The sequence below is a fragment of the Nerophis ophidion genome, linkage group LG10, assembly GCF_033978795.1.
Source record: "Nerophis ophidion isolate RoL-2023_Sa linkage group LG10, RoL_Noph_v1.0, whole genome shotgun sequence".
Classification (NCBI taxonomy): domain Eukaryota; kingdom Metazoa; phylum Chordata; class Actinopteri; order Syngnathiformes; family Syngnathidae; genus Nerophis; species Nerophis ophidion.
The window spans coordinates 50,146,994-50,170,564 of record NC_084620.1 but is presented as its reverse complement, the minus strand read 5'-3'; the positions used below and the strand labels follow the sequence as shown (position 1 = coordinate 50,170,564).

The window sequence follows — 23,571 nt, the reverse complement described above, 5'->3', positions numbered from 1 at the left end:
GATGAGGATGTGAACATAGATCGACCGGTAAATTGAGAGCTTTGCCTTCCGGCTCAGCTCCTACTTCACCAGGACTGATCGATACAGCATCCGCATTACTGAAGACGCCGCACCGATCCGCCTGTCGATCTCACCATCCACGCTTCCCTCACTCGTGAACAAGACTCCGAGGTACTTGAACTCCTCCGCTTGGGGCAGGGTCTCCTCCCCAACCCGGAGATGGCACTCCACCCTCTTCCGGGCGAGAACCATGGACTCGGACTTGGAGGTGCTGATTCCCATCCCAGTCGGTTTACATTCGGCTGCGAACCGATCCAGTGAGAGCTGAAGATCTTGGCCAGATGAAGCCATCAGGACCACATCATCTGCAAAAAGCAGAGGCCTAATCCTGCAGCCATCAAACCAGATCCCCTCAATGCCCTGACTGCGCCTAGAAATTCTGTCCATAAAAGTTATGAACAGATCGGGTGACAAAGGGCAGCCTTGGCGGAGTCCAACCCTCACTGGAAACGGGTCCGACTTACTGCAGGCAATAAGGACCTAGCTCTGACACTGATCATACAGGGAGCGGACCGCCACAATCAGACAGTCCGATACCCCAAACTCTCTGTGCACTCCCCACAGGACTTCCCAGGGTACATGGTGGAATGCCTTCTCCAGGTCCACAAAGCACAGGTAGACTGGTTGGGCAAACTCCCATGCACCCTCAAGAACCCTGCCGAGAGTATAGAGCAGTTCCACGACCAGGACGAAAACCACACTGTTCCTCCTGAATCCGAGGTTCAACTATCCAGCGTCGCCTCCTCTCCAGTACACCTGAGTAGACCTTACCGGGAAGGCTCAGGAGTGTGATCCCACAATAGTTGGAACACACCCTCTGGTCCCTCTTCTTAAAGAGAAGAGCCACCACCCCGGTCTGCCAATCCAGAGGTACCGCCCCCGATGTCCATGCGATGTAGCAGAGTCTTGTCAACCAAGACAGCCCCACAGCATCCAGAGCCTTTAGGAATCAACCAATTAACCAATCAGTCAAAGTTAATTCATATACAATGTATAATATGTACGTTGGCTTTCGGCCCTCAACCAAAGTCTTTGTAGCCCAAAGGTTGGACACACTTGTACTAACGTGGTCATGTTTGCATTGCAGAATTTGACTTACCATATACCTGCCACTCAAAGCTCTCAGAGGGTTTTCACCAGCATCGTATCTCTCAAAGTAGCCAACGAGTCTTTGGCCTGCCTCCAGTCCATCACCTGCTATCCGGACCCTCAGTTCACCAGCTTCACCTCCACAAGGACCGGGGACAACGTCCGCATCACTATACAGGTACAGACTCTTTTTGTTTTTGTTTTGTCAACCCGCGCCCATCAAAAGCACACATTATGTCACCGTCTGACAGAAAATGGCCGACAAACTTGACATGAGCTTAGAAGAAGTGTCAGCGGTGGGCGTGTACGGAGACAAAGACTACCCTTGCATCATGGAGGTCAAAGAAACCAGCAACCAGACTGACTTTTTCATCTGTGAAATTCAGAGCGTTCCGGATGCTAACTTTCGTCAATTAAAGGTAAGTCTAATCAGGTGGAAAGTTTATTGGGATTAATTGTATTTAAAAGGCTCATCTGGGACTATTGCCTGATGACATTTGTACATCGATTTCACAGAGAAGTACCAAGTCATATGCACTGAGATCAGATTTTGCTCTCTGTCTCAACGAGCTAGGGAAAAAAAACTTTTGTCTAAGCAGCTCCTTGTGCTTGGAACATGTTACAAACAGACTGAATTTTTATCCTTAAATGCTTTTAAATCTAAACTGAGAACTGTCAGGTTCTAACACTGATGACATCTATTAAACAGACAAAGAAGCAAGGGATTAAACAGAGACAGAATTCAATTTACCTCAATTGAGGAGAAACGTCTGGGCTGTACTCTTTTACGGTCTCCCACCACGCGCTGACGAAAGATTGTACGCCTCCTCTTTTATTTGGACTTTCCCTGATTACATGGCAACAGCTGTTCCTAAAGGCAGGTGGTCGTAAACAGCCGCTGCCTTTGGTCACAAAACAGTTCAAAGAAAAGGTGCCTGGAGGGGAGTCAGTTCCTGCTTCCTCTCCGCTTTGTAGATCTCGGGTCAAGACAAAATCTTCCTGTGGATTACAATACATCAAAGAAACCGACACCTTCATGTAGCTTCCCATCCTACACAGTGGGGTTTTCCAAGCCTTTTGCTTGGTTAGATCAAGGACAGCTTTTGTCTGCTTGCCGGGAACTCATTGAATCACAAAGTTTTGTGATAACTTCTATACAATTATTCTGACAAGAACATTTTAAAAGCCTCAGTTTTTATCTACCGTATTTTTCGAACAATAAGGCAAACTTAAAATCCTTTCATTTTCTCAAAAATCGACAGTGCGCCTTATAACCTGTTGCACCTAATGTAAGGAATAAATGTGGTTGTGCTTACTGACATCGAAGCAATTTTATTTGGTACATGGTGTAATAAGTGTGACCAGTAGATGGCAGTCATACATAAGCTATACGTGTAAACTGCAATATGACGGCAGTAAACAACACCAAAGCTTTAAATGTTCCATTGAAAATATAGAACATCACACACAGTGCTCAAAAATCTGTCAAAATGTTTTTAGTACAACTTCGGTAAGCTATTAAATTTTCCTGAAGGAATCAATAAAGTACTATCTGTCTATCTATGAAGCCGCACCGTTTGATGGGTTGTCGGAGCATTAAAGGCCTACTGAAACCTACTACTACCGACCACGCAGTCTGATAGTTTATATATCAATAATGAAATATCAACATTGCAACACATGCCAATACGGCCTTTTTAGTTTACTTAATTGCAATTTAAAATTTCCCGCGAAGTGTCGTGTTGAAAACGTCACGGTATGATGACGCGTATATTTGATGTCTCGGGTTGTAGCGGACATTATTTTCCTGCCTGATCTAAGCTATAAGTAGTCTTCTTTAATCCCATGATTAAACAGTATTCCGGACATCTGTGTTGCTGAATCTTTTGCAATTTGTTCCATTAATAATGGAGAAGTCAAAGTAGAAAGATGGAGGTGGGAAGCTTTTAGCCATTAGCCACACAAACACACAGTGTTTCCTTGTTTAACATTCCCGGAGATGAAGCTTTACTATGGATCAGAGCGGTCAAGGGAACATGGATCCCGACTACATGTCAACCGGCAGTTTTCGGTGAGAAAATTGTGGTAATAAGTCAGTTCTTACCGGAGCTCAGCGGCGATTCTGTCCTGCTGCAGCTGCCGTGACTTCCCTCAGAGACTCTGGCGTCAACACACCCATGGCCACACCCCTCCGACATTCAGGTACTATTTAACTCACTAAAACACTAGCAACACAATAGGCAGATAAGGGATTTTGCAGACTTATCCTAGTAAATGTGTCTAAAAACATCTGAATCGCTCCCACTGCAATCGCCTTCTTTTTTTTTTTTAACTTCTTTTTTTGTCTTTTTTTCTAGTCCTTCACTCTAAATTTCCTCATCCATGAATCTTTCATCCTCGCTCAAATCAATAGGGAAATTGTTGCTTTCTTGGTCCTAATTGCTCTAACTGCTGCTGGCTATGATTGTAAACAATGTGAGGAGCTCCACAACCCGTGACGTCACGCGCACATCGTCTGCTACTTCCGGTAAAGGCAAGGCTTTTTTATTAGCGACCAAAAGTTGCGAACTTCATCGTCGATGTTCTCTACTAAATCCTTTCAGCAAAAATATGGCAATATCGCGAAATGATCAAGTATGACACATAGAATGGACCTGCTATTCCCGTTTAAATAAGAAAATCTAATTTCTGTAGGCCTTTAAACATAGGAGTATTATTATGGTGTGTGTACAAGGACCGCAAAATGGGACCTATTAGCAGACATTACCTAGCGTTTTGTTTCGCAATATTATGACAAAACAACTTTTCTTACCTTCTGGTACCTGCTGATGTGTATTTGAGATCTGCATCAGTTTTGAAAATTTGCCTTTGTAGTCCGTGGCAACACCGTAGACAATGAGCCTCTTCTTTTTCTGTACCTTCTTATTCATATTCCGCTGTTGCATTTCTAATATAAAGTAGTGTAAAGTTCATATAGTCATGGTCAAAGGTTTACATACACTTTTGAAGAACATCATGTCATGGCTGTCTTAAGTTTCCAATGATTTCTACAACTCTTGTAGTAATTGGAGCACATGCTTGTTGGTCACAAAAAACATTCATGAAGTTTGCTTCTTTTATGAATTTATTATGGCTCTACTGAAAATGTGAGGGTCAAAAGTATACATACAGCAATGTTAATATTTGCTTACATGTCCCTTGGCAAGTTTGACTGCAATGAGGCACTTTTGGTAGCCATCCACCAGCTTCTGCTTGAATTTTTGACTACTCATCTTGACAAAATTAGTGCAGTTCAGCTAAATTTGTTGGTTTTCTGACATGGAATTGTTTCTTCAGCATTGTCCACACATTTTTGTCAGGACTCTGGGAAGGCCATTCTAAAACTTTCATTCTAGCCTGATTTAGCCATTCCTTTACCACTTTTGACGAGTTACAATGAATTAACTTTTAATTAACTCTTAATTACCGATACCGATATATATACAGTTGTGGAATTAACACTTTATTATGCCTAATTTTGCTGTGATGCCCTGCTGAATGCATTAAACAATGTAACTTTACCATGAATTGATTAACGTATTATTCGGGTGTTATCATTTAGTGGATAATTGTACGGAATATGTGCTGTACTGTACTGTGTCATCTGTTAATGAAAGTCTCAATCAAATAAAGTCTCAATGTTTGGGGTCATATTGCATATTGCTGGGACTATTGCCTGATTACATTTGTACCCAGCAACTTATTGCTGGGTATTGTGGCAAAACAGCTCCATTTTTGTGTCATCTGACCACATAACTTTCCTCCAGAAGGTCTTATCTTTGTCCATGTGATGTCAGATGAAACAAAAAAAAGGTATATGGACACAATACCCAGCAATAAATTTGGTGGAGAAAAGGTGAGGCCTTTAATCCCAGGAACACCATACCTACCGTCAAACATGGTGGTGGTAGTATTATGCTCTGGGTGTGTTTTGCTGCCAATGGAATGGTGCTTTGCAGGGAGTAAATGGGACAATGGAATAGGAGGATTGCCTTCAAATTCTTCAGGACAAGCTAAAATCATCAGCCCGGAGGTTGGGTCTTGGGCACAGTTGGGTGTTCCAACAGGACAATGACCCCAAAAAGTGATGAAAGAATGGCTACATCAGGCTAGAATGAAGGTTTTAGAATGGCCTTCCTAAAGTCCTGACTTAAACGTGTGGACAATGCTGAAGAAACAAGTCCATGTCAGAAAACCAACAAATTTAGCTGAACTGCACCAATTTTGTCAAGAGGAGTGGTCAAAAATTCAAGCAGAAGCTTGTGGATGGCTACCAAAAGCGCCTTATTGCAGTAAAACTTGCCAAGAGACATGTAAGCAAATATTAACATTGGTGTATGCATACTTTTGACCCTCACATTTTCAGTAGAGCCATAATAAATTCATAAAAGAACCCAAAATTCATGAATGTCTTTTGTGACCTACAAATATGTGCTCCAATCATTTTATCACACACAACAAAAAGAGTTGTAGAAATTATTGGAAACTTAAGACAGCCATGACATTATGTTCTTCTCAAGTGTATGTAAACTTTTGACTGTGACAAAGTGTGCAGCTCCATGCGTTCTCCTCATGAGCTAAATTGAACTCTGTCTCTGCATGATTCCTTGCTTCTTCCATCCATCCATTTTCTACCGCTTATTCCCTTTTGGGGTCGCGGGGGGCGCTGGCGCCTATCTCAGCTACTTGTCTGTTTTAATAGATGTCATCAGTGTTTGAACCTGACATGCACCTTTTTAATCCGGTGCGCCCTATGGTCCGAAAAATAGGGTAAATAGTTTTACTTGATGTTCTTTCCTGTCAGTTTTATGTGTCATGGTAATGTAACTGAATGTGTAACGTTTCTGTAACTTCTCTTCTTTGATACTTTACATTAGTTTTAATGATACCACAAATTTAAGTATCGATCCGATACCAAGTAGTTACAGGACCATACATTGGTCATATTCGAAGTCCTCATGTGTCCAGAAGCGTATTTACCAAGTTTACAAACATAATATACATTTTAAAACTAGATACCCACTTGTATTTGGTATCATTACAGTAGATGTCAGGTGTAGATCCACCCATGGAGTTTGTTTACATTGTGACGCCGGTGAGCTATTGTATCCTCCTACGGCAGTGGATCTCAATCTTTTTTCAGTAAGGTACCCCCTGTGAACATGTTTTCAATTCAAGTATCCCCTAATCAGAGAAAAGCATTTTTGGTTGAAAAAAAGAGATAAATAAGTAAAATACAGCACTATGTCATCAGTTTCTGATTTATTAAATTTGATAACAATGCAATATATTGCTGATTTGTAGTGGTCTTTCTTGAATTATTTGAAAAAAAAAGATATAAAAATAACCAAAAACTTGTTGAAAAATAAACTAGTGATTCAATTATAAATAAAGTTGTTTTCACTTAGAAGTAATCATCAACTTAAAGTGCCCTCTTTGGGGATTGTAATAGAGATCCATCTGGATTCATCAACTTAATTCCAAACATTTCTTCACAAAAAAATAAATCTTTAACACAAATATTTATGGAACATGTGCACAAAAAATCTAGATGTCAACTTACATATTTTCTTGACGTCTTATTCAATAAATATATTAAAAGAGTATTTTTGAATTGTTGCTATTTTTTATAGTTTTTTTAATAATCTCATGTACTCCTTGACATACCTTCAAGTACCCACAGGGGAACGCGTACCCCCATTTGAGAACCACTGTCCTACGGTGTGTAGTCAAGCATGTTTAGATATTCCTCGTCCTCCAGTGATAACGATACATGTAAGAAACTTACTTTGTCGCCATGGAGGCTAAGATTAGTGATTTAGAAGTAGCTAAAACACTGGATGCTAGCCGCTAACTAGCTAGCCATGTCTCAAAGCACCTCTTCCTGAGGGGTGTTTCAGTGTTATAACTTCACTTTTATCTTTAGTTTCTACACCAAAATCTGTCCGTTCTCCTTTTTTCTGTCTACACACTGCGTCTGCTTGTAAGTACTCTGTGTGTGCGCGCTGCCGAACATGCTCCCCCGCTCATAAAACCAGCAATATCATGACATGAAGACGAACCGGTACTTTTCAGAGTATAGTACTGTTTTTGATTGCTGCCTCTTTGCCAGGACTCCCTTGGAAAAGAGGTTTTTAATCTAATTGGGTTTTGTTTTTTTCCTGGTTTAAAAAAATTAAAAAAATTAAAAAAAAAATAGTCATTGAAATGGTTTGAGTGTTTTGCCTTGCAGGTCAAATATGGAGAGAAGACTATAATGTTGCAGAACACATCACATCGGTTTGCTCTGATGCTGCTCGTCCTCCTGCTGATCCCCGCCATCATATTGGGTTAGCACCTTTCTATCAGGACGTATGATTTGATTGTGGCCCTCATTGTTTTTGTCTGGTCTGTGTCAGTGGTGCTCGTGGTTTACCGCCGCCAGCAGCAGCAGCTCACTGTGAAGATGAATAAGCGAATGGAAAACCTGGAGCTCGACATCCGTAACGACATCAGACAAGGTGTGTCACACCATGACGTTGACGTCTAAAGTTATCTACATTATTCCTCCCCGTCGTCCTCGTCTATTTCTGCACAGGTGGCTTGAAAAGACCACTTCGTTTAGGCCAGGGGTGTCTAAACTCGTTCCGCAAAGGGCCGCACACTGAAAAATTTAAAAAAAAAATTTTTTCAAAGACAAAACCAATACAGCACCTGACGTGTGGAGACACACTGTTAGCTGCTGGCCGCCTCTGTGGAAACTAATTATTCCGGTCGCCGTACTGAGCATCAAAAATCGGAATAAAGGTGTACAAGTTGCCACGGTTCCGGGAGAATCAGAATGTAAGACAGGGTTCTCATCACGAACGCACTTCAGATTCTTTATTGTCATTTGCAGAACAATATTGTGTTGTGTTTAGGCTTCAACAAAAACAGTTGGATAAACAGAATAAACACAATAGAGAGAATAATAATACAGTATTAATACATTGAAAATGAGATAAAAACAGACAAAAACCAAGCCAGCGAATATTTACAAAGAGCAGTAGAAGAGCAGTAAAGGTTTATTATTATAATTAATTTAATAATAATAATAGATTTTATTTGTAAAAAGCACTTTACATTGAGCGAACAACTTCAAAGTACTACAGTGTATTTAAAAAATAATAATAATAATAATAATAATAAAAAGATAATAAAATATAAAAACTAGAACAGCCTAATAGCTAGAACTAGTATGCATATAAAAATGTTTTTTTTAAAGAAGGGTTTATAAGCCTTTTCTAAAAGCATCCACAGTCTGTGGTGCCTTCAGGTGGTCAGGGAGACCGTTCCACAGACTGGGAGCAGCAGAGCAGAAAGCCCGGTCTCCCATAGTTCGTTGCTTTGTCCTTGGAGGTTGGAGGAGGTTAGCCTGTTTGGAGCGGAGGTGTCGTGTGAAGGATTTGGGGGTGAGTAGTTCTTTGAGGTAGAGGGGGGCATTTCCTTGGAGCCACTGCTGAGTTAGTAGGGAGACTTACTGGGGTTTGCGGAGTACCGGTATTTTTTGGTACCAGTTCCTAATTGGGGCCGATAAAATTCTGGCTCAGCGTTTTTTTGTTGTTTAAATCAGCTGACCATTGTAATTAAAATTACCATTAACACCATTAAAATAATCCCATCAATTCCCCCAAAAAATGGATTAACTGGCTGGAATATGAAGACAATATAACATACATCCATAAATGTGGATGCATATGCAAAAGTGCAATATATTTATCTGTACAGTCATCTATTTATTTATATATGCACCTTATTGCTTTTTTATCCTGCACTACCATGAGCTAATGCAACACAATTTTGTTCTTATCTGTACTGTAAAGTTCAAATTTGATTGACAATAAAAATGAAGTCTGAGTCTAATTATGACACAAAGATGTGAGAAATTGAAGCAATATGATAATATATGAATATCAGGATATTCAATCCATCCCAACTGGACTTTTTAACCTTTAGTGCTCACCTCAAGTTTGGTCCCGGAAGGGTGTCAGTCACTAAAATGTTAGAAATAACTTACATTTATTTTTATTATTATTCAACTCTTAAATCTCTCCCTCAACTTCAGGTCTATTTGTATAAAGTTTTAAAAAATAATACTGTTCCCAGGCCATTCTGTGAAAGGAACACAACATTTCAACACAATGTTTCCCCCCAAATAATGCTTTAAAGTGGAATATTTGATGTGATGTAATTGGAGCCATAAATAGGTCAATAATCCATAACAATATTGATTCATTGTTTTATTCGAGCGATTTTGGGGGATTTAAAAGTGCATCATAAACTGTGAAAATAAGTTATTCTATTTAATTTTTTTTAATTTTCAACACTTAAATCTCTAAATCAAATTCAGATCTATACATTGTTAATACATTTTTATTTTTTTGTTTGTTTTATGACCTTTTTGTGAAAGAAAACGCACAAAATAACTATGCAATATTTCCCCCCCCCCCAAAATGTTTAAAGTGGAATATTTGATGTGACGTAATTGGAGCCTTAAATAGGTCAATAATTCATAATAATAATGATATTGATTCATTATTTTTTTCGAACAATTTTTAGGGAACTAAAAGTGCATCATTAAGTTTTAAAATAAATTACACTTATTTTATTTAAATTTTTAACACTTAAATCTCTAAATCAAAATTTAGATCAATGCATTGTTTATACATGTTTATTATTTTTTTGTGTTTGTTTTATGACCTTTTTGTCAAGGAAAACACACAAAACAATAATGCAATATTTCCCCCCCCCAAAAAAAATGTTTAAAGTGGAATATTTGATGTGAAGTATTTGGAGCCTTGATTATGTCAATAATTCATAACAATTAATTTGATTTATTATTATTTTGTGATCAATGTGTCAGGCTTGGACAAAGGATTGAACTCAGATGCAGAGTAGGGATACTTTTGTTAGGCTTTTATTTTGACAGCTCTTTCACCTCCATTGTCAGAGTAATACACTATCTACAATTAAAAAAACTGTGGAGGAAAAAGGTTCCAAAAAAAAAAGGAGCAACCGAGGATCACTCCTAAAAAGAGAAAAACACAAAAACAAAGACATGTAATTCGCACCGTATCTGCTATAAAACTTAACATAAAACACTCTAACAGGAGGAAGAAAACCATGACTATGAAAATTTCTTCACTAAATCTTAATCTAATAAAGGTTAACAAAAAATCACTCAAAAATTTGTGAAAGAAAGAATCGTAGGAAAAAATAACGCACCATTTCGGTTGAAAAAACTAAATAGCAAAAATCACTCAACTGAGGAGGAGAAAAGTCAAACTCAAAATAGCAGCGAGGGAATTCAGGATTCAGGACGAGGCAAGGCATGGACATGGATGCAAGACAGGCACGAAAGCTCGAGACAATCTGGCACAGAACAAGGGGAGGCGTGGGCTTATACGACACATGAGGGTAATGGGAAATGGGTGGAAACAATCAGGGGTCAGGGATGACGTCAGACTGATGACACAAGAAGAAGGGCAAGTGATCTGAAACAGGAGGAGTTACTTTTCAAAATAAAACATGCAATTCACAAGACAAAAGAAACCAAGACAAGACATCCTTCACCGCGGTGTGACACACAATGACTGTTTTAAAGAAGAAGAAGAAAACACCCTGCATGGCAACTTTGTATTATTAGACTCAACATTGCAACTTCTTTTTGTTACATTTGACCTTTTGGTTCTTTTATTCTACTTGTTTTTGGGTTTTTTTTGTAATAGTAATTTTGGAATGTGACGCGTACTGATTAAAAAATGAGCTGCGGGCCAGCAAATGACCCGGACCAAACTTTGGACACCCCTAATATAGGCAATAAAAATAGTATATGTATATATCTACCTAGTACTTACACACTACGGTTGTCCCGATACTAATATTTTGGTACCGGTAGCAAAATGTATTTTGATACTTTTCTAAACAAAGGGGACCACAAAAATGTCATCATTGGCTTTATTTTCACAAAGGGTACATTAAACATATATTCATTATTGTAATTTAGTCCTTAAATAAAATTGTGAACATACTAGACAAATTGTCTTATAGTAGTAAGTAAACAAACAAAGGATCCTAATTAGTCTGCTGACGTATGCAGTAACGTATTGTGTCATTTATCTACCTTTTATTTTGTCAACATTATGAGGGACAAGCTCTATAAAATTGATTATTAATCTACTTGTTCATTTCCTGTTAATATCTGCTTATTTTCTACTATCTCCACTTCTGTTAAAATGTAATGATCACGTATTCTTCTGTTGTTTGGATACTTTACATTAATTTTAGATGATGCCACAAATTTAAGTATCGATCCGATACCAAGTAGTTACAGGATCATACATTGGTCATATTCAAAGTCCTCAGGTGTCCAGGGACGTATTTACTGAGTTTGAAAAACAAAATATGAAGTTTTAAAAAAGGAAAAACGTTTTTGTGACTGTTAAAAAATGGACGTAATCACAGTAGTATCGACTAGATATACTCTTGTACTTGGTATCATTACAGTGGATGTCAGGTGTAATTCCACCTACGGCGATTGTTTACACTGTGAGCTATTGTGTTCTCCTAGGGTGTGTAGTGAAGCATGTTTAGCTATTCCTCGTCCTGCAGTGATAATGATACTTGTAAGAAACTTGCTTTATTTGTTGCCATGGAGAAAAGGATTAGTCATTTAGAAGTAACTAAGACAGTGCAGACTGCAGATGGATGTTAGCTGCCAAAATGTGTCCATTCTCCCTTTTCTGTCTACACACTGTGTCTGCTTGTAAGTACTCTGTGACTGTGCACTGCCGAACATGCTCCTCCGCTCGTAAAACCAGCAATGTCACGACATGACGACGCTCCGTACTTTTCAAACAGAGTATAGTACTGTTTTTGATTGATTAGTACCGCGATACTATACTAGTACCGGTGTGCCGTACAACCCTAGTACATAGACAGTACGAGTCAAAAGTTTGCGTGCACTCAACAATCACTCACTCAACAGGTTTTGTGGATCTGCAGACGGAAAAGGCGGACCTGATGGAAAACGTCAGCACCATTCCATTCCTTGACTACAAGCACTTTGCATCCCGAATCTTTTTTCCTGAGGTAACTTATTTTCACAGACCAGCCTTCCACGTGTGACAGATAAGTATAGCAAATAAGTGCATGAAAAATGAATACATACAAAAAAAAATCACCATAACGTTGAATTAGTGGAGCCCCTGGCCTTTTCCCTTTGCAAAAAATCTCTACATAGACTTTTGTTTTTTTGCTCATTTTTGCGTGTAGTAGTAGTTTTTTTGGCTTTAATATCTGATGGGTTATAGGTGATACATCACATTCAAAGAGAAGAGAGTGAATGTATAATAAAGCTGGAAATACTCGCCATTAGATCCAATAGATTCCTGTGGATTCATATTTCCATTCTAAAAATGATGTAGTCCTATTTTGTGCAATATTTTATACGTAGATACTCTGTTAGCTTTTTTGATCCAATTTTTCATGTGTAAATACAAACCCCATTTCCATATGAGTTGGGAAATTGTGTGAGATGTAAATATAAACGGAATTCAATGATTTGCAAATCATTATCAACCCATGTTCAATTGAATGCACTACAAAAACAAACTCATAAACTTTATTTTTTTTTGCAAATAATTTTTAACTTAGAATTTTATGGCTGCAAAACGTGCCAAAGTAGTTGGGAAAGGGCATGTTCACCACAGTGTTACATCACCTTTTCTTTTGACAACACTCAACAAACGTTTGGGAACTGAGGAAACTAATTGTTGCTGCTTAGAAAGTGGAATTCTTTCCCATTCTTGTTTTATGTAGAGCTTCAGTCGGTCAACAGTCTGGGGTCTCCGCTGTCGTATTTTACACTTCATAATGCGCCACACATTTTCGATGGGAGAAAGGTCTGGACTGTAGGCGGGCCAGGAAAGTACCCGCACTAGTTTTTTACAAAGCCACGCTGTTGTAACACGTGCTGAATGTGGCTTGGCATTGTCTTGCTGAAATAAGCAGGGGCGTCCATGAAAAAGATGGCGCTTAGATGGTAGCATATGTTGTTCCAAAACCTGTATGTACCTTTCAGCCTTAATGGTGCCTTCACAGATGTGTAAGTTACCCATGCCTTGGACACTAATGCACTCCCATACCATCACAGATGCTGGCTTTTGAACTTTGGGTCGATAGCAGTCTGGGTGGTTCGCTTCCCCTGTGGTCCGGATGACACGATGTCGATTATTTCCAAAAACAATTTAAAATGTGGACTCGTCAGACCACAGAACATTTTCCCACTTTGCATCAGTCCATCTTAGATGATCTTGGGCCCAGAGAAGCCGGCGGCGTTTCTGGATGTTGTTGATAAATGGCTTTCGCTTTGCATAGTAGAGCTTTAACTTGCACTTACAGATGTAGCGACCAACTGTATTTAATAACAGGGGTTTTCTGAAGTGTTCCTGAGCCCAGGTGGTGATATCCTTTAGAGATTGATGTCAGTTTTTGATACAGTGCCGTCTGAGGGATCGAAAGTCACGGTCATTTAATGTCGTTTTTCCGGCCCTGCCGCTTACGTGGAGTGATTTCTCCAGATTCTCTGAACCTTTTGATGATATTATGGACCGTAGATGTTGAAATCCCTAAATTTCTTGCTATTACACTTTGAGAAACGTTGTTCTAAACTGTTTGACTATTAGCTCACGCAATTCTAGACAAAGGGCTGTACCTCGCTCCATCCTTTCTTGTGGAAGACTGAGCATTTTTTGGGAAGCTGTTTTTATACCCAATCACGGCACCTACCTGTTCCCAATTAGCCTGCACACCTGTGGGATGTTCCAAATAAGTGTTTGATGAGCATTCCTTAACTTTATCAGTATTTATTGCCACCTTTCCCAACTTCTTTGTCACATGTTGCTGGCATCAAATTCTAAAGTTAATGATTATTTGCAAAAAAAAATTATTTTATCAGTTTGAACATCAAATAGGTTGTCTTTGTAGCATATTCAACTGAATATGGGTTGAAAATGATTTGCAAGTCATTGTATTCTGTTTATATTTACATCTAACACAATTTCCCAACTCGTATGGAAACGGGGTTTGTATATGTATTAGGGTTGTACAGTGTACCGGTATTAGTATAGTACTAACGAATCATATTCGGTACTATACCTTCTGTAAAAAGTACCGGTTCAATGGTGTAATAGTTTTAATATTTTTCTAGAATGAAGCCCTGATGGCATTGTGTATGGCCGACGTGAGTCAGGTAAGTAAAGACGCTAACTGTGTGCCGTGCGCATTGCGACTCATGCTACCTGATTGCGGAGCAGGTGAGCGTGAAGGTGCATCTGGACAAGTGTTGCCAGGGCCTGTCCAAACTGATCCAGGACCAGCACTTCCTTACATCCATGGTGCACGCCGTGGAGGAGCAGAAGAGTTTCACCATCAAAGACAAGTGAGTGTTCTGTCCTCTGCTGCTGCGTTCGAACGCTCCTTGACCCGCCTTTTCTCCTATCTACCTGCTCCAGGTGTGCATTGGCGTCCCTGCTGACCGTGGCGCTGCACAGCAACTTGTCCTATCTGACGGAAGTGATGGAAGCCCTGCTGAAAGACTTGATGCAGAAAAACAGCAGCGCCCAGCCTAAAATGTTGCTACGGCGCACCGAGTGCACGGTGGAGAAACTTCTTACCAACTGGATGTCCGTCTGCCTCTACGGCTTCTTGAGGGTGTGTAGCTGTTATGTCATCTTTCTCCCCGCTCTCCCACTGGAGCTACAATGCGTCCTTGAATATTTTCCGTAAGGCACAATATTATGACCCTTTTATGATGTAAGACTACTCTAGTGTTAAGCCAAGGCCGCCAATCAGGGAGAGCTCAATTTTATCTGCACATAGAACTAGAGAAAAACTTTTTCCGTTTAGAGAAAAACAGCCGTAAAACATTGAGTTTGCGTGACAACAAACAAAACTACGTTATAGGCTGCAACTATTAGTTGACCTCGAGTATAACATATAATTTGTTTATTGTTGAACAGTCACTTAATAAAAATATATATACATATACAGTATATGTATGTATGCATACACACATGCATATACTGTATCAATGAAGTTAATAAAGTGGTTATTGTTGTTTAAAGAAGTATCAATAAAGTTAAAAGGGTTATTGTTGTTTAAATAAGTATCAGTAAAGTTATTAAAGTGGTTATTGTTTTTTAGATAAGTAACAATAAAGTGGTTATTGTTGTTTAAATAAGTACCAGTTAAGTTAATAAAAGGGTTATTGTTGTTTGTATAAGTATCAGTAAAGTTATAAAAGTGCTTATTGTTGTTGAAATAAGTATCAATAAAGTTAATAAAAGGGTTATTGTTGTTTAAATATCAGTAAAGTTATTAAAGTGGTTATTGTTTTTTAAATAAGTAACAATAAAGTGGTTATTGTTGTTTAAATAATTACCAGTTAAGTTAATAAAAGGGTTATTGTTGTTTGAATAAGTATCAGTAAAGTTATAAAAGTGCTTATTGTTCTTTAAATAAGTATCAATAAAGTGGTTATTGTTGTTTAAATAAGTATCAGTTAAGGTAATACAGTTATTGTTATTTAAACAATAATTATCAAAGTTATTACAGTGGTTAAAGTATCAGTTAAGTTATTGTAGTGGTTATTGTTCTTTAAATAAGTACCAATAAAGTGGATATTGTTGTTTTATGTAAGTACCAGTTAAGTTATTAAAGTGTTTTTTGTTGTTTAAACAGTAAGTATCAAAGTTATTAAATTGGTTTGAATAAGTATCGGTTAAGTTATTAAAGTGTTGTTTAAATAAGTATCGGTAAGCGCCCCCCGCGACCCCAAAAGGGAATAAGCGGTAGAAAATGGATGGATGGATAAAGTTATTATTAAAGTGGTTATTGTTGTTTGAATAATAAGTATTAGTATAGTTATTATTAAAGTGGTTATTGTTTAAAAAATAAGTACCAGTTAGGTTATAGAAGTGGTCATTGTGGTTTAAACAAGTATCAGTAAAGTTAATAAAGTGGTTATTGTTGTTGAAACAATAAGTATCAAAGTTATTAAAGTGGTTTGAATAAGTATCGGTTTAGTTATTAAAGTGGTTATTGTTGTTTAAATACGTATCAATAAAGTGGTTATTGTTTTTTAAATAAGTACCAGTTAAGGTAATACAGTTATTAATGTTTAAACAATAATTATCAAAGTTATTACAGTGGTTAAAGTATCAGTTAAGTTATTATAATGGTTATTGTTCTTTAAATAAGTACCAATAAAGTGGCTATTGTTGTTTAAATAAGTACCAGTTAAGTTATTAAAGTGGTTATTGTTGTTTAAACAATAAGTATCAAAGTTATTAAAGTGGTTTAAATAAGTATCGGTAAAGTTATTATTAAAGTGGTTATTGTTGTTCAAATAAGTACCAGTAAAATTATTATTAAAGTGGTTATTGTTGTTTGAATAATAAGTATTAGTAAAGTTATTATTAAAGTGGTTATTGTTGTTTAAAAAAATAAGTACCATTTAAGTTATTGAAGTGGTCATTGTGGTTTAAACAAGTATCAGTAAAGTTAATAAAGGGGTTATTGTTGTTGAAACAATAAGTATCAAAGTTATTAAAGTGTTTTAAATAGGTATCAGTTAAGTTATCATAGTTGTTATTGTTGTTTAAATAAGTATCAATAAAGTTATTAAAGTGGTTACTGTTGTTTAAATAAGTATCAATAAAGTTAATAAAAGGGTTTTTGTTGTTTAAATAAGTATTAGTAAAGTTATTAAAGTGGTTATTGTTGTTTAAATAAGTATCAATTAAGTGGTTATTGTTGTTTAAATAAGTACCAGTTAAGTTAATACAAGTTTAAACAATAATTATCAAAGTTATTATAGTGGTTTAAGGATTAGTTAAGTTATTAAAGTGGTTATTGTTCTTTAAATAAGTACCAATAAAGTGGGTATTGTTGTTTGAATAAGTACCAGTTAAGTTATTAAAGTGGTTATTGTTGTTTAAACAATAAGTATTAAAGTGGTTTAAATAAGTATCGGTTAAGTTATTTTTAAAGTGGTTATTGTTGTTTAAATAAGTATCAGTAAAGTTATTTTTAAAGTGGTTATTTTTGTATAAATAAGTACCAGTTAAGTTATTATGAAAGTGGTTATTGTTGTTTAAATGAGTATCATTCAAGTTACTATTGAAGTGAAGTTACTATTAAAGTGGTTATTGTTGTTTAAATAAGTATCAGTAAAGTTATTTTTAAAGTTGTTATTTTTGTATAAATAAGTACCAGTTAAGTTATTATTAAAGTGGTTATTGTTGTTTAAATGAGTATCATTCAAGTTACTATTGAAGTGAAGTTACTATTAAAGTGGTTATTGTTGTTTAAATAAGTATCAGTAAAATTATTATTAAAGTGGTTATTGTTGTTTAAACATGTATCAGTAATGTTATTATTGAAGTGGTTATTGTTGTTTAAACAAGTATCAGTTAAGTTATTGAGGTTATTATTGTTTCAATAATAAGTATCAATAATGTGGTTATTGTTGTTTAAATAAATACCAATTAAGTTATTAAAGTGGTTATTGTTTGAAAGAGTATCAGTAAAGTTATTATTAAAGGCCTACTGAAACCCACTACTACCGACCACGCAGTCTGATAGTTTATATATCAATGATAAAATATTAACATTGCAACACATGCCAATACAGCTGGTTTAGTTTACTAAATTGCAATTTTAAATTTCCCGCGGAGTTTCTTGTTGTAAAACGTCGCGTGACATCACGGACTGTCGGGAAATATTAGCGCAGCACTATTTGCGGCTAAAAGTCGTCTCTTTTCGTCGCGCAATTAAACAGTATTCTGGACATCTGTGTTGCTGAATCTTTTGCAATTTGTTCAATTAATAATGGAGGAGTCAAAGTACAAAGATGGAGTTGGGGAGCTTTAGCCTTTAACCACACAAACACACGGTGAAGCTTTACTATGGATCTGAGCGGTCAAGCGAACATGGATCCCAACCACTTGTCAACCGGCAGGTTTTGGTGAGAAAATTGTGTTAAAAAGTCGCCTCTTACCGGAGATCTGTGGAGTTTGCGCCGTCCTTGTATCTGCCGTCGACTTCCCTCAGACACTGGCCTCAAGACACCCGTGGACATACCCCTACGACTGTCAGGTACTATTTCATCTCACTAAAACACTAGCAACACAATAGAAAGATAAGGGATTTCCCAGAATTATCCTAGTAAATGTGTCTAAAAACATCTGAATCCCTCCCAATGCAATCGCCTTTTTTTTTTTTCCCCTAGTCCTTCGCTATCAATATCATCATTCACGAGTCTTTCATCATCGCTCAAATTAATGGGGAAATTGACGTTTTCTCGGTCCGAATAGCTCTTGCTGCTGGAGGCTCCCATTAAAAACAATGTGAGTATGTGAGGAGCCCTCACCCTTGTGACATCATCGTCTGCGACTTCCGGTAAAGGCAAGAATTTTTTATCAGCACCAAAAGTTGCGAACTCTATTGTCGATGTTTTCTACTAAATCCTTCCAGCAAAAATATGGCAATATCGCGAAATGATCAAATATGACACATAGAATGGACTTTCTATCCCCGTTTAAATAAGAAAATCTCGTTTCAGTAGGCCTTCAAAGTGGTTATCGTTGTTTAAATAATAAGTACCAGTTAGGTTATTGAAGTGGTTGTTGCTGTTTAAACAAGTATCAGTAAAGTTATTATTAAAGTGGTTATTGTTGTTTTAAAAAAGTACTAGTTAAGTTATTGATGCGCCAACACAAGTAAGGAAGTGAAGCTTTCAGACGAAACTTTTCTTGGCGCTTCACTTTCCAGTCCGTGTTGGCGCTGCCCAGACGGGTGCTCCTCCCTACTCTGACGTGTGTGTGCGTATGCGTGTGCGTATGCGTGTGCGTGCGTGCGTGCGTGTGTGTGTGTGTGCGCGCGCAGGAGAGTGTGGGCCAGCACCTCTTCCTGCTGGTGAGCGCCCTCACGCAGCAGATGTCGCGAGGGCCGGTGGACCGCGTGACGGAGAAGGCACTCTACACGCTCAGTGAGGACTGGCTGCTGTGGCAGGCCCAGGACTTCAGCCCGCTGGTAGGGAACTACCTCGGTCTCTGGACTCAGGCTTCAGGACGAAAACATTGATACAGATGTAGTGAGAGTCCAGTCCATAGTGGATCTAACATAATAGTGTGAGAGTCCAGTCTATAGTGGATCCAACATAATAGTGAGAGTCCAGTCCATTGTGGATCTAACATAATAGTGTGAGAATCCAGTCCACAGTGGATCTAACATAATAGTGTGAGAGTCCTGTCTATAGTGGATCTAACATAATAGTGTGAGAGTCCAGTCCATAGTGGATCTAACATAATAGTGTGAGAGTCCAGTCCACAGTGGATCTAACATAATAGTGTGAGAGTCCAGTCCATAGTGGATCTAACATAATAGTGTGAGGGTCCAGTCCATAGTGGATCTAACATAATAGTGACAATCCAGTCCATAGGGGATCTAACATAATAGTTAGAGAGTCCAGTCTATAGTGTATCTAACATAATAGTGTGAGAGTCCAGTCCATAGTGGATCTAACATAATAGTGTGAGAGTCCAGTCCATAGTGGAGCTAACATAATAGTGTGAGTCCAGTCCATAGTGGATCTAACATAATAGTGAGAGTCCAGTCCATAGTGGATCTAACATAGTAGTGAGAGTCCAGTCCATAGGGGATCTAACATAATAGTGAGAGAGTCCAGTCTGTAGTGTATCTAACATAATAGTGTGAGAGTCCAGTCCATAGTGGATCTAACATAATAGTGTGAGTCCAGTCCATAGTGGATCTAACATAATAGTGAGAGAGTCCAGTCCATAGTGGATCTAACATTGTAGTGAGAGTCCAGTCCATAGTGGATCTAACATAATAGTGAGAGAGTCCAGTCCATAGTGGATCTAACATAGTAGTGAGAGTCCAGTCCATAGGGGATCTAACATAATAGTGAGAGAGTCCAGTCTGTAGTGTATCTAACATAATAGTGTGAGAGTCCAGTCCATAGTGGATCTAACATAATAGTGTGAGAGTCCAGTCCATAGTGGATCTAACCTAATAGTGTGAGTCCAGTCCATAGTGGATCTAACATAATAGTGAGAGAGTCCAGTCCATAGTGGATCTAACATAGTAGTGAGAGTCCAGTCCATAGTGGATCTAACATAATAGTGAGAGAGTCCAGTCCATAGTGGATCTAACATAGTAGTGAGAGTCCAGTCCATAGTGGAACTAACATAATAGTGTGAGAGTCCAGTCCACAGTGGATCTAACATAATAGTGAGAGTCCAGTCCATAGTGGATCTAACATAATAGTGTGAGAGTCCAGTCTATAGTGGATCCAACATAAGTATTTGTGAGAATCCAGTCTATAGTGGATCTAACATAAGTATTTGTGAGAATCCAGTCTATAGTGGATCTAACATAATATTGTGAGAATCCAGTCCATAGTGGATCTAATATAATAGTGTGAGGGTCCAGTCCATAGTGGATCTAACATAATATTGTGAGAATCCAGTCCATAGTGGATCTAATATAATAGTGTGAGGGTCCAGTCCATAGTGGATCTAACATAATAGTGTGAGAGTCCTGTCTATAGTGGATCTAACATAATAGTGTGAGAGTCCAGTCCATAGTGGATCTAACATAATAGTGTGAGAGTCCAGTCCATAGCGGATCCAACATAATTATTTGAGAGTCCAGTCCATAGTGGATCTAACATAATAGTGTGAGAGTCCAGTCCATAGTGGATCTAACATAATAGTGTGAGAGTCCAATCCACAGTGGATCTAACATAATAGTGTGAGAGTCCAGTCCATAGCGGATCCAACATAATTATTTGAGAGTCCAGTCCATAGTGGATCTAATATCTTATTATGAGTCCAGTCCACAGTGGATCTAACATAATAGTGTGAGAGTCCAGTCCATAGTGGATCTAACATAGTAGTGTGAGAGTCCAGTCCACAGTGGATCTAACATAATATTGTGAGAGTCCAGTCCATAGCGGATCCAACATAATTATTTGAGAGTCCAGTCCATAGTGGATCTAATATCTTATTATGAGTCCAGTCCACAGTGGATCTAGTTAATACTGTGAGAGTCCAGCCAATAGTAGATATAACATAATATTTTGAGAGTCCAGTCCACAGTGGATTGAGTTAATACTGTGAGAGTCCAGTCCACAGTGGATCTAACATAATACTGTGAGAGTCCAGTCCATAGTGGATCAAACATAATAGTGTGAGAGTCCAGTCCATAGTGTGGACTAGAGTTTTAAGATGGGACTTAAATGCTTCTACTGAGGTAGCATCTCTAACTGTTACCGGGAGGGCATTCCAGAGTACTGGAGCCCGTATACAAAAGGCTCTATAGTACGCAGACTTTTTTGGGGTTCTGGGAATCACTAATAAGCCGGAGCCCTTTGAAGGCAGATTTCTTGCCGGGACATATGGTACAATACAATCAGCAAGATAGGCTGGAGCTAGACCGTGTAATATTTTATACATAAGTAGTAAAACCTTAGTCACATCTTAAGTGCACAGGAAGCCAGTGCAGGTGAGCCAGTATAGGCGTAATATGATCAAACTTTCTTGTTCAAAAATATTCATAAAAAAGATAAGACTTCTTTGCTGTGAGATGTTACGTGATGTTGCTGGTGTACACACTCTTGTGCTAATAGAAATGCGTTATTCACATCTTTATTGACAAAGCAGGGCAGCCTCAAAGCTGCCGACTTTCACCCGACTGAGGCGTGTTAACCACGTCTGCACGGTGGCCTCCAACTTGTGACAATACGACTCTGAAACATGTCGTCTGCAGAAGCTAAAGGCGTTGTTTGCGGTGGGCGGCGACGGTGAGGTCAGCGAGCCCCTGGAGGTGTCCGCCCTCAGCTGTGACACGGTGGAGCAGGTCAAGGAAAAGGTCTTGACCACCTTCGAGGCCAAGTTTGGCTTCCCTTACAACAGGCCCGTTGATGTCGGTAAGAGTTGGCGCCACCGCCGCACGCCGTGTGGCATCAGCACGTAACCGAACCCTCCTGGCTGCAGAGTTGGACAAGGACGGTTCCTTCGTTGCGCTGGAGGAGGTGGATGTCAGCTCTCAGGTGGTCGGGGAGGTGACCATGCTCAACACTCTCAAGCACTACAAGGTAGGACGCCATTGTTGTTGTGTGCAGGCGCCCTCTGGTGGTGGGATGCAGGATCACATCTTATTGCAATACACTATAGTGGCCATGAATAATTAGCTTCTGCAGTTGGGGTGCCCAAAGTCCTGCACAGGGGCCATCTGTGGCTTGTGACCCGTTTTTCATTGGTCCTAGGCACATTACAAAAACAAGAAAAACCAGCAACCAGTGGGAAAACAGCAAGAAACATAATGGGGGGGGGGAAAGCCAAAATGTTGAAATCAGCCAATAATAACCACACAGAGCTTTGTCTTTAAAAAAACTAAACAAAAAAGATATTTTTAAATGGAAAAAAATATATATATATTTATATACATACATACATACAGTATGTATCCATTTATATATATATATATATATATATATATATATTTATATATATGTATATGTATGTATATATACAAACCCTGTTTCCATATCAATCAATCAATCAATGTTTACTTATATAGCCCTAAATCACTAGTGTCTCAAAGGGCTGCACAAACCACCACGACATCCTCGGTAGGCCCACATAAGGGCAAGGAAAACTCACACCCAGTGGGACATCGGTGACAATAATGATCCAGTGGGACGTCTTTGACAATAAGGATTATGAGAACCTTAGAGAGGAGGAAAGCAATGGATGTTGAGCGGGTCTAACATGATACTGTGAAAGTTCAATCCACAATGGATCCATCACAGTCGCGAGAGTCCAGTCCAAAGCGGGTCCAACTCAGCAGCGAGAGTCCCGTTCACAGCGGAGCCAGCAGGAAACCATCCCAAGCGGAGGCGGATCAGCAGCGCAGAGATGTCGAGGCGGATCAGCAGCGCAGAGATGTCCCCAGCCGATACACAGGCAAGCAGTACATGGCCACCGGATCGGACCGGACCCCCTCCACAGGGGAGAGTGGGACATAGAAGAAAAAGAAAAGAAACAGCAGATCAACTGGTCTAAAAAGGGAGTCTATTTAAAGGCTACAGTATACAAATGAGTTTTAAGGTGAGACTTAAATGCTTCTACTGAGGTGGCATCTCGAACTGTTACCGGGAGGGCATTCCAGAGTACTGGAGCCCGAACGGAAAACGCTCTATAGACCGCAGACTTTTTTTGGGCTTTGGGAATCACTAACAAGCCGGAGTCCTTTGAACGCAGATTTCTTGCCGGG

At 38.7% G+C, this 23,571-nt stretch overlaps 1 protein-coding gene across 4 annotated transcripts in view; it reads left to right on the top strand.

Annotated features, from left to right (window-relative positions):
• Positions 1-23,571, top strand: part of plxnc1 (plexin C1) — a 201,645-nt gene that overhangs the window by 161,408 nt on the left and 16,666 nt on the right. For 3 of the 4 annotated variants that reach the window (XM_061914034.1, XM_061914032.1, XM_061914031.1), the window contains 11 exons: positions 1,148-1,327; positions 1,401-1,568; positions 7,421-7,517; positions 7,587-7,688; positions 12,194-12,297; positions 14,417-14,458; positions 14,523-14,647; positions 14,721-14,919; positions 19,156-19,302; positions 22,063-22,222; positions 22,290-22,390. In XM_061914034.1, the coding sequence (XP_061770018.1) occupies positions 1,148-1,327; positions 1,401-1,568; positions 7,421-7,517; positions 7,587-7,688; positions 12,194-12,297; positions 14,417-14,458; positions 14,523-14,647; positions 14,721-14,919; positions 19,156-19,302; positions 22,063-22,222; positions 22,290-22,390 (1,425 nt within the window). The remainder of the gene's footprint in view (positions 1-1,147; positions 1,328-1,400; positions 1,569-7,420; positions 7,518-7,586; positions 7,689-12,193; positions 12,298-14,416; positions 14,459-14,522; positions 14,648-14,720; positions 14,920-19,155; positions 19,303-22,062; positions 22,223-22,289; positions 22,391-23,571) is intronic. The other variant, XM_061914033.1, reaches the window with a different exon arrangement.